Source organism: Trachypithecus francoisi, unplaced genomic scaffold, assembly GCF_009764315.1.
Source record: "Trachypithecus francoisi isolate TF-2019V2 unplaced genomic scaffold, Tfra_2.0 Lachesis_group5, whole genome shotgun sequence".
Lineage (NCBI taxonomy): Eukaryota > Metazoa > Chordata > Mammalia > Primates > Cercopithecidae > Trachypithecus > Trachypithecus francoisi.
Window position 1 is genome coordinate 111,678,813 of NW_022681470.1, and position 18,599 is coordinate 111,697,411.

The following is an 18,599-nucleotide window of genomic DNA, read 5'->3' on the forward strand; positions in this document are numbered from 1 at the left end:
ATGGCACTGGAGCACCAGGCTCCTGCTGCCCAAGAACAGTGTCACCTTCACAAGGGATGAGGATAATAATAGCTAACATTTGCCACATGCTCTCCACTTGCCAGAAGCAGTCCTAAGCACTTTCCTGACGACCCCGTTGGGGAGGTGCCACTGTCCACCCCATCTTGCCATTGCAGAAACTGAGGCCCTGAGGGCAAAGGAACTTGCCCAACAACTGCTGGGTGATGAGCTAGAGTCTGAACCAGATTGTCTGGCTCCAGAGCCCACGCTCTGGTCATGAGGCTGGGCCTCCTTCATCATCCTGCTGAGAAGCCCTCTCTCTAACTGTGAGAGTCAAGAAGCTCCACCCCTAACCTCCACCCCTGGACCTTTAGAACTTGCAGAGATCCCACTTCTCTTCTCTAGGAGTCGATGCACACCCCAGATCCCTCGGTCTCCTTTTCCTCATCCCTGTATCCTGTAACACCTAGTTCTTCTCCTCCAGATGTATGCATGATGTCAGTTTCCTGTGTACCCCCCTGTGATATTTTATGCATATACCAGCAGTATACACTCACACATACATTACATGCACATATACATACACACACATGAATAAGAGTGGGTGTGTTCTGCTTTTTCCCTGCTGTCCACACCAGAGCTGTCATGGAGCTCTCCACACTCCTGGGGCCACTGTCCTTGCTCCCAGCCTCGGCACTTCCTCAACATGCTAAGTTGGGAACCCACAGAGTCCCAGAGCTCCTGGCACACTGCCCCTTCTGCTCTTGTCCACTCACAGCCCCCTCCCTACAGTTATCCACCCTTTCGGTGCTTCAGTTTTCCCATCTGCACAGTGGTGATGAGATCACTGACCTCTCCAGGGTTGTTAGGAGGTTTAAATGGGTTCATATGTGCAAAGTGCACACAAAAGTGCCTGGCACAGAGTAAGCACCATCCATTGTAAAACACAGGCTTGTGGGCCGCGTGCGGTGGCTCACACCTGTAATCCCAGCACTTTGGGAGGCCGAGGCGGGCGGATCACAAGGTCAGGAGATTGAGACCATCCTGGCTAACACAATGAAACTCCTACTAAAAATACAAAAAAATAGCCAGGCATTGTGGCACGCGCCTATAGTCCCAGCTACTCGGGAGGCTGAGGCAGGAGAATCATTTGAACCCGGGAGGCAGAGGTTGCAGTGAGCCAAGATCGCACCACTGCACTGGGGAACAGAGTGAGACTCCACCTAAAAACAAAAACAAACAAACAAAAAAAACAGGCTTGTATAATTACCTCACTGATGGTTGGAAACAGCGTGCTTTCAGAGATGTTCAAATGTGAAAAACTGTCCATCTTGGAGTTGCAGAAGTGTTGGCGATCTCCATGCTGGAGAGTCCACTGCACACTCCTGACCCCTAGCCTCCAGGGAGCCCTTCATGCTGCCGCTGCCCACACATTTCCCCCATCTCTTACACAGTTACTTCACACTCACTCCTCCTTAGCCCTCCAAGTCCTCCTCCTCCCTTCCTGCTCTCAAAATGATCACCTCGTCTCCTACTTCACGGCAAAAAAATGACACAATCGGCAGAAAGCTGCTCCCCACACCATCTTACCTGCCAGCGTCCAGGCGCCATGGCCCGGCCTATCCCTCCTGCTACTATGGGGACTGTGTGTGGTCCTAGCTGAGACCAACTCCTCCAGCTGAGCACTGCAGTCTCTCCCTCCTGCTTATTTCTCCTCTCCTATAACATAAACTTCCTCCTCTTTTTTGAATTTCTTAAATGCACAATTCAATCGTTTTTAGCATATCACACTGTTGTGTAACTTTTACCACACTCAATTTTTAAAACCTCTTCATCACCCCCGAAAGAAAACTCAAACACTTAGAGTCATTCCGCATATCTCCCCCAACCTCCCCACAAGCCCAGTACTAACCACTAATCCACCTTCTTTCTCTATAGATTCACCTATTCTGGACATTTCATATCATTGGAATCATACTATGTGTGGTCTTTTGTATTTGGCTTCTTTCATTTAGCTTAAAGTTTTTAGGAGTTGCATGTTGCAATGTGTATCACTGCCTCATTCCTTTTTATGGCTGGATAATATCCCATTGTATGCATATACCACATTTTAAAAATTTATTCATCAGTTGACAGACATTGGGTTGTTTCTACGTTTTGGCTATAATGCACAATGCTGCTATGAACATTTGTGTACAAGTTTTTGTGTGAACATCCTTTCAGTTCTCTTGGATACGTGCCTAGGAGTGGAATTGCTGGGTCATATGCTAACCCTGTTTAACCTTTTGAGGAACTGCCAGGCTTTGTTTTCCAAAGCCATTATACCATTTCACATTCCCACCAGTGGTGTATGATGGATTATTTTTATCATATAAATTGTGAAATAACACCCTTGACCCCATGGCCCTCTCCAGTTACCATCCCATTTCTCATTTCTCTGTTCCTCTAAAGCAAAACTCCTGAGAATAACTGGTATCTATTACTTGTCTCCAATTCCCCACCTCCCATTTTCCCTTCAATTCCCCACCTCCCATTTTCCCTTCAATTCCCCACCTCCCATTTTCCCTTCAATTCCCCACCTCCCATTTTCCCTTCAACCCATTATTATTAGATTTGTCCTCAGCACTCCACCAAAGTAGCTCTTGTTGAGGTCACCAGTGACCCCTCTGTTGCCAAGTCCCTTGGTCAATTCTCAGACCTCATCGCCTGACCTCTCAGCAGCTTTGGACACGGCTGATGGTTTCCTCTTTCTTAAAACATTTTCTTCACTCTGCGTCTAGAATGTCTGTCTGTCAGCCTGCCTGTCTCTCTCTCTGCTCCTATTCTTCGACCCCCCCACAGCTATCCCTCCCTCAACCTCTAAACACCAGGGCCCCAGTGCTCAGCTCTCTTCTCTGTCTTTGTTCATTCTCTAGGTGTTTGGAAACCAATCTGTGGCTTTAAATTCTCTCTGTTATCCCAGACTCCCAAATGTAGACCTCCACACCTGACCTCTAGATCCATACATCCAACTGCCTCCTCAGCATCTCCATGTGGAGATCTGTTAGATATTTTAAGCCTGCCCTGTCCGAAAGAGTACTCTTGATGTTCCCCACTGAATCCGTTCCCTCCACTGTCTTCCCCATCTCCATAAATGTCAATTCCATCCTTCCAACTGCTCACATAAAGGGCCACAGTCATCCTTGACTCCTCTCTTCCTCTTACACTTCACAACCAATCCAAAAGCAAATCCTGTTGACTCTGCTTCTGAAATGTATCTTCCATTAAACCAACTCTCATCACTCCCATTGCCATCACCTGGGCTCACACCCCAGTCATCTCTCACCCAGAGGACCTCCTAGCAGGTCTCCCTGTCCTGTCCTTATTCCCTCAGATTTTCTATAGAAGCCATTTAAGAGGCTTAGAATGATCATCCTAAGACAGAAGCCAGATCATGCTGCTCCTCTGCTCAGAACTCTCAATGGCTCCCTTTTCACCAGAGTAAATGTCAAACTTCTTACCTTAACCACACCACCCTCATGATCTGGCTGTACATTACCACTGACCATACGTCCTACCTCTTTCCCCTCCTGTTCAAGCCACACTGGCCTCCTTGAATATGCCAGCCACAGCCAGTCTCAAGCCCTTTTCACTCATTGTTCTCTCTGTTCGGGATGGAATGCATTACTTCCAAATATCCACATAGCCTGCTCCCTGACCTCCTTCAGGTCTTCTTTCATACGTCACTTCTCAGCGAGGCGTTCCTTGACCGTACTGTCCATAAGTGCAACTCTTCTCCCCGAATGCCCTAAATCTTCTTTCTCTGCTTTATTTTTCCCCTTGGCATCAACAGTTAATGACAATTCTTTATCTTATAGTATCTGACAACATCTATCTCCCTCCACCAGAACGTAAGCTCCATGAGGACCAGGAAGTCTGTCTGCTTTGTTCACTGCTGGATCCTAGGACTCGGAACAGTGCATATAACAGGCATTCAATAAACCTTTGTTGAATGAATAGGTGAATGGTGGTTATTTGGGTTGTTTTCAATCTTTTTCCACTAAAACAAATGCTGTAATGAGCAATGTTGGTCATTACATTACATTGTACACTGATCATTTTGCTTATGTATAAGTACATCTGTTGGACAAATATGTAGAAGTTAAATTGGGCTGAAGGACATGAACAGTTGTAATTTTGATAAACATTCTCTGAACATTTTGATGGTTAAAAATCCTACCATAGTCTACCACTTTATATTGAACAAATCACATGATTAATTTAATTGCATGGTACCCCATGCTGACCTGGGTTTTTACCTACACGGAAAGAAAGTAATCAGGAGAAAAGCTGCCCAAGGAATTCAAGAAGTTCATTGGCTGTCACCACAAGTTACTGTCCTATCAATGATGCTAGTGGGTCATCATGGCAGCCTGGCCACATTGCATTCATCATACCCAGTAACTGCTTGAAGACATGGACTGCAAAGTCCAAGTCTGATAGCCTGAATAATTTCCGATGTTGGAAGGCTCTATGGAAGGGAAGACCTTCCAGGTCATTGAGCATAATCTATGGAGAGCCAATGCTTCTCCCACAGGGATTCTGAGATGCCCTGGCCAAAAACTCTTGGACTCTGCCAGAGGTACCAGACAGCATGACTCTTGGGGATGTCATTTACATTATAGTCTATATGAATGGAGCAGTGCACAGCATGGGCAGCTAGGGCATTGACCTGGTACTTTACAGCACCATTCTAGGGCAAGAACTTGAAATGGCTCCTAAGACCCCTCATATCTCCCCAGTTCTGTGCTGAAACAGTCACAGCTCTGCAACAGTAGTTTGCCACATATAGACTGTCAGGCATTTGCTTCTGAGAGTTGGCCTATCCTTCTGCAGATGACTTGGAGGGATTTGTAAATAGGAACCTCACCCCAGCCATCACCATTGGCCTCACTTACTTGACTCCCTGAGGGGGCTTGGATGAAGCCCCCCAGAGCTTCCTTCTCAGCCAGCTCAGCTCAACCATGGGGTGTGAGATGGGGAAAGGCAGATTAGCAGTAGTGTGCTGGGGGTTTTGTTCCTGCAAAACCTCTCCTGCCCACGTCCCAAAATGTGGGTTTGTTTTTAGCCATTCCCAGGAATATAAGAAGGAATGGTTTTAGATGAAATTGCAAGGTAGGGGACATTTCTATTTAACCCTCCACTCTTGCCACCTGGCTCTCAGCCACCAATTTTCATGAAGCCAGTTTATCAGCCGGAGAGCATGGGATGTAGAGTCTGTGGACATGAGTTCAGGTTTTCCCCTGCTTCTTGCCGGCTGTGTAGCTTCAGGAGAGTCACTTTATTTTTATGTTGATTTTTAATTAATTAATTACTTTTTGGAGATGGGGTTTCACTACTGCTACTCAGGCTGGTATCTAACTCTTAGATTCAAGGGATCCTCCCACCTCAGCCTCCCAAGTAGCTGAAATTACAGGCACACGCCACTGCGCCTGGCTCCTGGATTTGATTTTTTTAAGTCTCATGAAGACCCTGGCCTCTGCAAATGCCAAAGTGGATTCACATGGTTTCCTGAACATCCAGGAAACCATTTTAGAAAGAAGTACCCCAAGGTCAGGCGCAGTGGCTCACGCCTGTAATCCCAGCACTTAGGGAGGCCAAGGCGGGCAGATCACCTGAGGTCAGGAGTTTGAGACCAGCCTGACCAACATGGAGAAACCCTGTCTCTACTAAAAATACAAAATTACTCGGGCGTGGTGGCGCATGACTATAATCCCAGCTACTTGGGAGGCTGAGGCAGGAGAATAGCTTGAACCCGGGAGGTGGACATTGCGGTGAGCCGAGATCGCGCCATTGCACTCCAGACTAAGCAACGAGACCAAAACTCTGCCTCAAAAAAGAAAGGAAAGGAAATGGAAGGGGAGGGGAGGGGAGGGGAAGGGAGGGAAAGGAGAGGAAAGGAGAGGAGAGGAGAGGAGAGGAGAGGAGAGGGAAAGGAAAGTGTACATAAACCATTTTGCACCCATCTAATTGGCAAAAATTGAAGACTGACAAATGTGGAACAACTGGGATTTTCATGTACAACTTGTGGGAGTGTTAGCAGATACAACCATTCAGGAGTGCAATTTAGTCAACATCGAATAAGACTGAAGATGTGCATACCCTTTGAGACAGCAATTCCACTCCTAAACATAGATACTCTAGAGAAACATGTATGCATGAAGACCTGCGTAGTGTTTATTGTAACATTATTAGCAATGGTGAAAACTGGAAACAACTTAAATGATCATTAACTAGAGAATGAATAAACAAATTTCAGTTTAGTCCTACAGCAAAATACTATGCATCCATGAAAACTGATGCACTAGAGCTATACACCAAAATTGGTAAATCTTAAAAAATCATGTGAAGCAAAAATAAAAGCAAGTTGCAGAATACATATAATATGATGCCATTTACGTAAAGGTTAAAAGTATGCAGAAATGCTAAACATTGTTTATGGGTACACATATATGTATAACAAATTTCAAAGAATGTATGATCAAGACAAATCCCAAATGCAGGATAGTGGATGCTATAATCTGAATGTTAGTATCCCTTCAAAATTCCCATGACAGAACCTAATACTCAGTGTGATAGTATTAAGAGGTGGGGGTCTTTGGGAGGTGATTAAGTCATGACAGTGGAACCCTGACGGGATTAGTTTCCCCTATAAAAAGAGGCTCAAGGCTGGGCGCGGTGGCTCAAGCCTGTAATCCCAGCACTTTGGGAGGCCAAGATGGGCGGATCACGAGGTCAGGAGATCGAGACCATCCTGGCTAACACGGTGAAACCCCATCTCTACTAAAAATACAAAAAAAAACTAGCTGGGCGAGGTGGCGGGCGCCTGTAGTCCCAGCTACTCAGGAGGCTGAGGCAGGAGAATGGCGTAAACCCGGGAGGCGGAGCTTGCAGTGAGCTGAGATCTGGCCACTGCACTCCAGCCTGGGTGGCAGAGCGAGACTCCGCCTCAAAAAAAAAAAAAAAAAAAAAAGAGGCTCAAGTGGGTTCCCCTGAACCTCTGCCATGTGAAGATGCAGTGAGAAGGCGCCATCTTTGAAGCAGAGTCCTCACTAGATACTGAAGCTGGGTGCCTTGATCTTGGACTTCCCAACCTCCAGGACTGTGAGCAATAAATTTCAATCGTTTATAAATTATCCAGTCTAAAGAATTTTTGTTGTAGCAGTAGGAATGGAATAAGACAGTTGCTATCTTTAGGCAGGGAAGGGAATGGGATCAGGGAGGGCTACGCTGACACTTTAATGGCATCTGTAATATTTTATTTCCTAAGAATTTTTATTATATTATTAGATATGTGTTTATACGCCTGAGATATTTCATAATTAAAGAGATAATTGGCCGGGCGCGGTGGCTCAAGCCTGTAATCCCAGCACTTTGGGAGGCCGAGACGGGCGGATCACGAGGTCAGGAGATCGAGACCATCCTGACTAACACGGTGAAACCCCGTCTCTACTAAAAAATACAAAAAACTAGCCGGGCGAGGTGGCGGGCGCCTGTAGTCCCAGCTACTCGGGAGGCTGAGGCAGGAGAATGGCGTGAACCTGGGAGGCGGAGCTTGCAGTGAGCTGCGATCCGGCCACTGCACTCCAGCCTGGGTGACAGAGCGAGACTCCGTCTCAAAAAAAAAAAAAAACAAAAACACACACACACACACACAAAAAGAGATAATTTAAAGTGTGTCTGAATCCAGTGGGGAGCAGTATTGTGTGTGTTGAGACCAGCAGCTGCTCCTATGAATCTGTTCCTCTTGCTCCTAGAGTTACATACAGGTGGCTCTTAACACCATTGAGGAGCCCATCTGGAGACCTTTGTGAAGTTCCACACTTAGCAGCAACACCAGAGCATATAATTTCCTCCTAAAGTATAGTAAAGTCGAACTGGAAAACTGAAGTGAACATGTTAGACTGATCATGGTTCTAGAGATACAGTTGTAATTTGTTAAAAACAGTTGGCTTTCTTTTCATGGCTATTTTCTCCCAAAGAAACCAGGTTAATTTTTTTTCTTTGTCAGATATCATGTGTTTACAACAACCCTATGGCCAGCCACATGGCTCAGGATTCACATTCATGCCTCAGGAGATTCATTAAGTGCTTCATAAAGTGGATCTTTGAAGTTGGTCATGTGTAAACCTCCGATAATATATCCAAGAACACTGAGGGACCATTTAGGCACTGTCTGGTGACTATGGAGTGGCATGTGCCCTAACCAGTGCTACACCTGAAACATCAGGAGCCTACGGGGATTTCCAACCCTATCAGATCTGGGTTCTTCTTCCTGTGTCATCCTGCACAAACTGTTTGTGTAAAGGGGTGTGTGTGTGTACACACATGTGCAAGGTGGCACCAATGGACACTGAAGCCTTCAAGCTGGCCTGGCTGAGCTCTGACCCTGTGCCCATGGGCTATAATCTCACCAGGTCCCTGCTGGTTGCTACTGATCAGCTGGCATTTAGAGATGGACTCTCAGCCTGACCAGCTGGGGTTTCCAGTGTACACGGCTTGGGGCAACTTGAAGGGAATGCCAATCTGCATTTGAAAATCTTTTATTCGTCCATGGACTGAGGCATGCCAATTGTGCCCAGTGGTCTGAAGGGTCATAGACAGGCAAAGCCATGGGTGGAGACAGACCATCTTTAGGGAACCTGCATATACATCTTCAGGATGCCCGTGCCTCTGCTGCACCCTTCGTGAAATGTGAACAGTGATCCTGCTCCTCTTGCTCCCTGGGCTATTGAGAGAATTAAGAGGAAGTGTGAATGGCTTTGCTAAGGTTAAAATCACCACTCATGTAGTCTATTATCTTTAATAAAATAGCAACTTCTTTCCTCTGATTTGGGTACAAGGGGAGATTCCCAGGAGCTTTCTTCTCTTAGGCATCCTCTTGGTTCCTGCTGCCATACAATCAATGAATGAATGAATGATGAATGAATGAATCTCCCTGCTCTCATGCCCTAGCCAAACCTGACTTCCCACTGTTGCCTCAAGCATGTCCAGGGTTTTTCCATACCCCTGCTCATGCAGTTCCCTTTGATTATAATGTCCTTTGGCAGTTCACTGCAGTTCACTGTTCCCTAAGGCTCTTTCAGTTGTTACCTCCTCTCTGAAGCTTTTCTAATTTCACCCAAATCGATGTGACATGCCTCTCTTTGGAATCTTGAGGGCAGGGCCCATGTCCCCTTCCCTGTGCATCTCTTCAGGGCCTGGCACAATACCCAACATATAGCAGGTATTTGGAGTGCATTAAATTCCATGAAATTGCATGAAGCTGACCAGGCCCAATAGACCTGTTGCTGTTCCCTGGCATGTGGGAGCCCCAAACCCTTACCTTGGGAGTGAACATGTGTAGGATGCCATCAACTGCCCCTCGCAGCAACAACCCCCGGACCAGGAAGCAGGCCAGCACCACGTAGGGGAAGAGGGAGCTGAAATACATCACCTGCAGAGAGGACAGGCACCCCCCGTCAGGCAGAGCCCTTCCTGCAGCTGGCACCCCCCATCCCTGCTCACATGTAGGGCACATGAGCTGCCCCTGACGGCGGCAGAAAGCAGAGCCCTAGAACCCCTGGGCATAGGGCCAAGCCTGCCACACATCTGGCCGGGAGCCAAGGCAGAAGCAGGAACAGGACAAGCTGGAGTCTGCATGGCTACTGTGCCTGGGGTTGATTTTCTCCCTTCCAGAGCTGGCGGGGCTGAGCTAACAGCCTCCTCACCCCAGAGAGCTGCCAAGAGGGTGAGGGAGTCCTTTGCTGCCCCCCTCCTGATTCTCCCATGTCTCATTTCCCCAGTGGGCCTCCTAAGGATCTCCCCTGTCCTTAGAGTTCCTTTCACGGAAGACCTGCAGGAGGTTATAGACACGGCTCCCAGGCAGAAGACATCTGAAGAAGTCCCTAGCCCCTTGTGAGGATGAATCGTGTGCTCTTCTCTAGCACAGCATTTCTCGCACATGTCTATATCCCTGCGTGCGTGGTACACAGCCTCACACAAAAGAGATGCTCACAAAATGTTTGCTTCACTGAAATAAAGGAAGAGGGCTGTTTGGGCAGGGTGGAGTAAAGGCTAAGGAGAATGCATGTCTGGTGTTAGGCTGCCTGAATTGTAACCCTGGCTCTACCATTTACCAACATGTGACCTCAGGCATTTCATTTGACCTCCGTGAGCCTCCATCTCCTCATCTCTAAAACAGGTGTAATCATCCCTAACTCATAACGTTGCTGTGGACCAAACGCGTTCATGGGTGGCAGTATCTGAGAAGTGCCATGAAGCATCAGCTACTATTTCAGCCTCTGGAAAGAGAAGAGGTCAGTGGCTGGGGTCACTCTACCTTTCAAGAGCTTAGCTTCCTTGCTCATCAAATCCAGTAAAGAACCTGAAGCCTCAAACAGCCAGGGTTCTAGCTGCAGCTCTGAGACTGACTGGCTGTGTGATGTTAGCTGAGGTGCTTTCCCCTCTCTGGGCCTCACTTTCCTCATCTGTAAAATGAGTAGCCTGGGATATAGGATCTCTAATCCAGTCCTTTCCATCCCTGGCAGCACATGAATACTGACAGGTAACAAGTAAGAAAGGGCCTTTATTTAAAGATGATCTGAAATACTGGGAAGAGGTGCGGAGCTTGGCTGGTCTACCCCTCAGAGACTGCTATGGAGCTGCCCCCTGAGACCTCCAAGGCCCCCTTCACTCAAAGGGCCCTTTAGCTGTAGTCATGGCAAGCTGCTGGTTTTCACCAAAAACTGCTCAAAGCTGGTTCTTCCAGGGCTTTTGCTCTTGGGAACCTGAGGGTCGAGAATCTAGACAGATGTTTCTGGGTCAATACTTCTAATTTTCCTCTTCTCTAATGTTTGCATTAGAGCAGGCCTGAGTTATCTGAGCATGGAAGTGGCTGGGGTCCAGGGCAATGACTTTCCAGCTATTCTATTCCAGGTGGGCTGTCCATGGTGAGCAGTACTACAGAAATGATACTTCCACGCCCTCCTCTGGGGGCCCCTGTCATCATCCAGAGCCATCCAGAGCCCAAACCCACCTGGAAGACCCTGCAAGGGGCAGCCTGGAATTCTTTGCCCTGTGCCCTCTGTGCCTTTCTGCTGTTCCCCATTTGGGTCCTGGGTGCCCCCCAGCACTCACCTTCCCCGAGGACTGGATGCCCTTAACAACAGCCATCCCCACGATGCTCCAGGCCACGAGGAGGCACAGGGTCATCTTCCAGTTGAGGCCCCCACTCTCCGAGATGGAGTCAGAGATGTCCAAGGCCTCTCGGTACCAGAAGTAGGTAGTGGCTGAGCTCTTTTCACACTCTGCTTCCACCACTGAAATAGCAGCAAAGGTCACAGTGCCTCAGTGGCGGGGCCTATGGGGTCACTTCCTCTGCTGGACCCCAACTCAGGGCAGTAGTGGGTGAGGGAGCAGCTGAGGGTGCACAGTTGGGAGGGGCTGTGCTCATTCTGGGTTAGCCAGGATCTGGCAGACCCTGAGGAATCCTAGGCTCCCAGTGGGGTCTGGGAGGCTTCAGGACACACCAGCCTGGCTGATTCCCACCCATACCTCCTGCTGCCCACGTCTCTCCATGGAAGGGAGGAAACGTGAGGCTGAATTGGCCTAAAGTTCCTTGGGGAAGGTCCTGAGCTGGGAGCTAGAGACCTGGATTCTCATCCCAGATCACTGGTTAGATGAGTACTGTGAACATGCGAAAGTCACTTCTGGGCCTCGGTTTCCTCATCTGTGCGGTGGAATAACAGGGTGAGTAGTAACAATTAAAGTCATACTTTCCAGAGTTTTACCTACACTCATTATTGTATTCAATCCTGTCAGAAATAGGCTCGAAAAGAGACCATTCCCACTGGGGAAGGGGAAATGAGGATCAGAGATGTTAAGTGACTTATCCAAGGTGACACAACAAGTCTGGAATTCCAAATGTGGGCACTAAGCCTGTGAGACCCCTTCCTGGGACAGGGCAGGCTGGCATCCCCAGCTGGGCCCCATACTTGCCTGCCACGCTCCCATTCCTGACGACAGGACATTCACTCCAGGGCAGCGGGTACTGGAAGGACTTGAAGAAATAGAAGATGCTCCACCCGATGATCACGTTATAATACAGCCCCACAAAGAGACAGACCTGGGGACAAGCCCACTGCGGGGTCACTGAGGCTGCAGGCAACTCCACCCTGCCCCCACATTCAACCCAAGGCCCAGCACTGGGCAGCAACATTGAACACAGCAGCACAGCCTCAAGGGAGGCAAGGAGGGATGGGGTGTGGGCCGTGGAGGAGCTCCCCTCACACTCCATTAATCTGGTATTCAGGGAATCCACAAAGGAATTTTTCAGATGTTAAAGTTCTCTCTTTTAAGCCACAAACTCTTAAAATGTTAATCCTTTCCAGTTTGAAATTCTTCTAAGATACTTGAAGTACTTTGTCCTCCTCATTTCCTGATGACTCGGGATTGTAAAGGCAGAGATGCCCTCCAGGATTGTGAAGGAATGCACAGCTTTGACCCCTATGGTAAACAGACCCAGATTGCTGTGCTTTTAGAGATTCTGTGGGTGTTTCTTGTGGATTCTACTCTGTCTTGGGCATGTTAGCAGCTCGCCTCTAGAAAGATGGCACTTGTCATTTCTTGGAAACACAATAACTAACGTTAGTAGAATTTTATTTAAAATAGGAGTGCATGGACTCTGCCTGAGGGTTCAAGGGGCTTCTTTGAAAGCAATGTTTCTATGGGCAGGGATTTGCTGCCTCCACTCTGGACACAGAGTGGTCCCTTCCAGAGCCATGACTGTCTCCTGTGGCAGTGAGACGGGCGTCAGTGTGAGAGCTGAGGGCCACTTGCTTCATCAGTCTCACCTGAGCATATGTGTGCAGGAGCAGCTGCTCATACAGCAGAACTTTCCGGGAGCACAGACAGAGTGAGACACCCACTTCCTTTACTTGTGTGATTTCAGTACAAGTGGGAGACCATACACACACTCCTGTGTATCAGCACACAGCCAGCCCCAGCAGAACACATGGCATTGGCCAGTGCAAAGCTGATGGCTGCCATGAGAGCAGGGGGCTGCAACAGGCCCTCTCCCAGCCTCTGCCTGAGGCAAGTTTGGGCTGGCCCTACTGCCAGGCCTGGCAGAATCCTTAGTCCCTTCCAGAAGTTCATTCCAGTCTTTATCCCAGGTGTGAGCAGTAAGCATGGGCCCCTATAGGCTTTGCCCTTAAGGGATGCTGTTTCCTCACCTAGAGCTCTGAGCAGGGTCTCGTCTATAGCCTTGTGGATGAGCCTGGAGACCTCACAAAGTTCTCCATCCAGGGCCACGAGAGTCTCCCTGTCTCTCACTGTTCCAAAGCCTCACCCGCCTTGGGTTGACCTTAAGTTGCCTGTGTGAGTTCTCCAACTCTGCTCTTTGGCACAGCAAAATGGCAAGGAGACCCAGAGCCCCAGGCCTGCCTTTTCCTGAGCTCGCTACTTGCCTGATTAAAATACTCTTTGAGTAAGGAAAGAGGACGGACCTCCCTCATGGGGAGCTGAGGGACTGGTAAGCAGAGAAGGGCATCTGGGCTAGTCCATGTGTCCCCAGAGAACTCTGGCTGAGCTGTCCCAGGCGGCCCCACGTGAATATGTCCCAGCTTTTCCTCCTTAGCACCAGTGGCAAATCTTCCACGCTGTTTCAGGCAATGTGGTCGACTTTCAGTTTAGGAAACATGGTGACTGGGGTCCTGGAACCCCAGCTGTGAGTAATTCCCATGTTGAGGATCCCCCTCCCTGCCCTTGTCCTGACGTAGGACTCTGGCCTGGAAACTTGGTGACCTCCTCTCCAATGCCCAGGAGCAGCCCCCTACCTCCCGCTCAGGGCCTGCCCCAGCCCTTGACTCACTATGCAGCTGGAGAAGCCGATGCCCCCCAGGCGGGGACACACATAGTGCCACACACCAATGCTGCCGCGACGGATCCTCTGGCCCACGGCCAGCTCTAGGAAGAAGAGGGGGATGCCGATGATGATCAGCAGCACCAGGTAGGGCACCAGGTAAGCACCTGCAGGGAGAGCAGAGGGATGGCAGAGGGGCTCTGGAGCACAGCAGCAGAGTGAGGGAAGGCGCTGCAGCCTTGTCCTCTAGTCTCAGCCACATCTCTGGTCATCCGCAAGTTGTCACCAGTCCCGGTGCTCCTCCATGAATGATCTGGCCATACGTGTGGCCTACCACACAGCAGCCCACCCAGACCCACCTTCTCCCCCTTGGCTCTCCTGACCTGAAACACTAAGGCAGGAAGTGTATGTATGTCAACTCACAAGGCTAGGTTCAGAAACACAGACATTGCACTGCCTCTCCAGAATCCACATGCCAAGGCACAAGCAGCAGACACACTCACCTCATGAGGTGCTCCGTGGACACCTGTTCACACCCCCTCCTGCCCACAGAGAAGCAGCCCCAGATGGCATGGGGGCTTACTCACCCCCAGACGCACAGACACTGGGTGCAGCCTTCCCAGAGTCTGAACCAGACGCTGATGTAGCAGACTGGGCAGCTCCAGGGAAGCAGAGCTTGGAAGCTCTCCAGGGAGAGGGGGGTCTGACCAGCTTTGCCATTAATCTCCAGCTAATTGAGAGGAACGGGAGAGAAATTAGCAGTTCAGAAAAGCGTGGCCAGGAGGATCATAAAGGATAGAATGGGTCTCGCTAAAGATTCCAGATGATAAATTAATCTTGCTGTCCTGTCCTGGGCCTCACTGCAGAAACAATCTCAATTCCAAGTGACAGGGCATTTAGCAGGAGAATTAAAACCATGTCTGGACACAGACGAGTGCACCCCGCTGAGAGCTGTGCCAACAACCTAGTCCTGTTAGCAAGGCCCTGCCTATCTGTCAAACACTGTCAGGCCAGCCCCAGTCACCAGGGCCCTGATGGTCACCCAGCACTCTCTGACTAAGCCTTGCCAGTAGAGAGCCTCCAGAAGCCCCCAGATACACTGCTCTGCCCCCATCACATAACATCCCACATATTCACCAACACGTGCCCAATCTGCCAATGAACATTGGCAATCGGGCATCTCCTAGGCACAAATTCTGCCACTTGGCAATAATTAACTATTTACTGCAGGTCCACTCTGTGCCATGCACATGCAGCGGGGGGACAGTGGAGTAACAGAAGGCACAGACACCATCCTAGAACAGTTCACGATCTGCCGGGGAGCCAGGCAGAGTCACATGAGCAATATGAGCACGCATGTGTATACACACACACACACACACACCCCACAGACCAGTTACACAGGCCAACCAAGCACATACATGCTGAGGAAGGGGCCAGGGTCCAATGGAGCTAATCAGGAAAGCCTTCTGGGGAGGCAACCCACCGAGCTTTATAGGACAGCATCTCACTCACTAGATGCACACATGCACACATACATTCAACTCGTCACTAACAAGCAGTCCCATCATGGTACACAAAGGACAGAGGGCCCAAAAGGCCACATGCTTAGACCCCTGGGTCTGTCTTTAACTCAGTCTCTTGGTCTTGGGTGTGGGGAAATGGAAGAGGAGCTAAGTGATCTGCTGCAGGAGGGCAAAGCGAGACAGCCTCACTGGTTTTGTATTTCACCCCAGTGTTCTGGGTGGGGCAAGATGTGCAGGGAGGTGAGTTTCAGGGTGTCTGCAAAGTGGGCTGGCACCTTCTATGGATGGCTCTTTTTTCTCCCCAAAGAATCAGGGCAAGCCTCCAGGTAACTGCTGCCAAAGAGTGACAGGGGTGGGAGTGCAAAGACAAGGTACTGGCCCATCACCATCCAGGCTCTGTCCACCTCAGGGAGGCTGCCAGCCCTGAGTTGACTACAGGTCTCTCTACCACTCCAAGGCCTAAACTAACCAGAGTGCTCAGGGGGCCACGGTCAAGATAGGCAGAATTTGTGGTTAATCAGAGGTACTTTTTCATATCAACCTTTGTTGCAATCACTTGAAAATGCAGCAGCACCCTCTTTCGCCTTAGAAAATACAACCTGGGGACAGAACTGGATTTCCTTTTATGTTTCTTTTTTTTTTTTTTTTTTTTGAGACGGAGTCTTGCTCTTTCGCCCGGGCTGGAGTGCAGTGGCCGGATCTCAGCTCACTGCAAGCTCCGCCTCCCGGGTTTTACGCCATTCTCCTGCCTCAGCCTCCGGAGTAGCTGGGACTACAGGCGCCCGCCACCTCGCCCGGCTAGTTTTTTGTATTTTTAATAGAGACGGGGTTTCACCGTGTTAGCCAGGATGGTCTCGATCTCCTGACCTCGTGATCCGCCCGTCTCGGCCTCCCAAAGTGCTGGGATTACAGGCTTGAGCCACCTTTTATGTTTCAACAGCTTTTGGGAGCCTCAAGTTGTTCATCCAAATAGCGGGAAGCACTGTTCAGGATGTTAGGAGATTTATCAGGACAGGGCCAGGATCCAGGATCTCTGAGGCCTTCTGGATCTCTTATCATCTATGCCTCGGTCAGTATTCTAAGCCTCACTTCTGGCAAACCCTGAGGTTATTCCTGGGGTTTAAAAGACCATCTTGGCGGTAAGAGCCGGGTCCTGAAGTCAGACCACCTGGTTTTAACGACTTACTAGCTGGGCAACTTTGGGAAAATATTTGATCTCTCTGCGCTGCTGTTTTCTCATCTGGTTGAAGAGGATGAAAATGTTACGTATAAAATTGCTGATATTTGGCCATTTTTGACTTACAAAAATGGCCATTTCATAAACTTTGACCCAACACCTATCACACAGGGCTGTTGCAAAGATCGAATGAGTGGCTTACCCATAGTAAGCAATGGTTGAACACTTGCCTTTTTCTCATAAAAATAAACAGAAGGAAAAGTAAACTAGGAAGATGTCAACATTTCATGGAGCTAAGGAAAGTGTTCCAGAGTTTCTGTCCAGAACTACGGAAAGTCTGATTAGATCGACTATGGCTCAAAAGCACAGACTCAACTCTCAGACCAAACAGCTGTCTTCTTCCTATGATAATTTCCCTCCTCCTAAAAAATATTTAAGACGACTTGCTATAGACTCCGTCTCAACAAACAAACAAACAAAAACCTGTAAAAATACGGGACAGTTAAAGGTAGAGATAAAAAGGGATTGCAGGAATCAGAGAAGATAGAAAAAGGCAGGCAGGAATGTGGAATGGAAAGCTCAGAATTCTGAGAATTGACAATGCTTTTCCTCTAGGGTAGTTCTTTATGTCTGGTGCCATGGTGACTGGTGTCATTGTGAACAGTCAGACTGTGGCAAGAACACCGCCCTGGGTGTGAGTGCTTGTGTGTGGCATAGAAAGGGACTCACTCTAATTCATCACCAAGTGCCCAGGCAGAACTGATCAGTTAAGCTAGAAAGAACAAGGTTAGAGATTCCCAGCTAAGTCCTCCAATGCCACATATCCTTTGAAGTCATTTTAGGCACCTTGGAGCTCTTCTCAACATCTCACAGTGCATAAGGAAACCATACACTTTTATATCTTTGCTTTGGGCTAGTCTTATATCAACTCAGTTATCATGCCATGCAGGCCACAAGCTCTGATCAACAGTTACTTATTAAAAAGTAAAAAAGCTCTTTCAAGCAAGGAGACTATGCAGCTAATATAGCTTGCTATGGGGGAAAGATGGAACCCTTTGGCCTAATTCAATCACAAGAGTTCAGGTGGGCATTCTCACTCCCTGCCCTTCAAAAGAAACTGGAAAGGAGGAGAAGCCTCCCAGTCAAATGTGGCCTTCTGAACTAGGGAAAGGTGCATCCTGGAGAGGAGGGGACTGTGTCTTTAGAAGAGGCTACATGGCAAGAGTTCCACAACCAAGGAAGGAAGGAAGGAGCTGGGGTAAAATGCCTGCCAAGGTGGGGCCACCCAACAGGCTGGAGCATGCCACGCCAGGCACAGGGACTCAGGAACACAAGAGCTCTCACTAGTTGACTTTCTCAGGACCAGAGGTCTGGGCTTGCAAATCTCTTTGTTTCCAGCCTATTGGGTTTTCTTTATTTTTAGTTAGTTGATCCCTGGTTTCAGAAAAAGCTGCCTTTGGACAATTCCTGGGGGCTAGAAGTGGTGGTAGTGGTTTGATACCAGGGGCAACATCCTCAAGAAGGATTCAAGCCTAGGGGACAGTGTGAAGGCCCCTCTTACCCGGAGGCAGTAGGTGTGGAGGCTAAGTGCCCAGGCTCTGGGCAAGCCTGTCCAGGTTTGAATCCTGACTTTATCACTAGCTGTAACCTTGGTCACACACAACATTGAACAAGTTATCTAACCAATTTGTGCCTCAGTATTGTGGTCTCTAAAACAAAGATGCTAACAACTCCTTTATATAAGGCTGTTGGGAAGATTCAATGGTTGAATCACATAAAATTGGTGCTTTGGTTGTTCTAAGATGCTCAAATATCAGCAGCTTCAGGCACTTAGCCCTAATATCCATTAAGTCCTTAGAACAGTGCCTAGCACCTCGTAAGCATTTATAATAATGGCCAACAGGTGCCCCTTACCATGTCTGGTTGTGTGTTGCCCATTCTGCATGTAAAGCTCGTTTAATCCTCCCAACTATCCTGTGAGGCAGGAACTGCTATTATTCTCATTTTGCAGATG

General features: G+C 48.7%; 1 protein-coding gene across 1 annotated transcript in view; it reads right to left on the reverse strand.

The window, feature by feature from the left end:
* SLC6A17 (solute carrier family 6 member 17) overlaps window positions 1-18,599 on the reverse strand; it is a 53,085-nt gene that overhangs the window by 17,323 nt on the left and 17,163 nt on the right. Inside the window, exons 3-6 of the mRNA XM_033197204.1 lie at window positions 13,892-14,049; window positions 12,019-12,145; window positions 11,158-11,339; window positions 9,365-9,475 (exon numbers count right to left, since the gene is read on the reverse strand). Coding sequence (XP_033053095.1) covers window positions 9,365-9,475; window positions 11,158-11,339; window positions 12,019-12,145; window positions 13,892-14,049 — 578 coding nt within the window. The remainder of the gene's footprint in view (window positions 1-9,364; window positions 9,476-11,157; window positions 11,340-12,018; window positions 12,146-13,891; window positions 14,050-18,599) is intronic.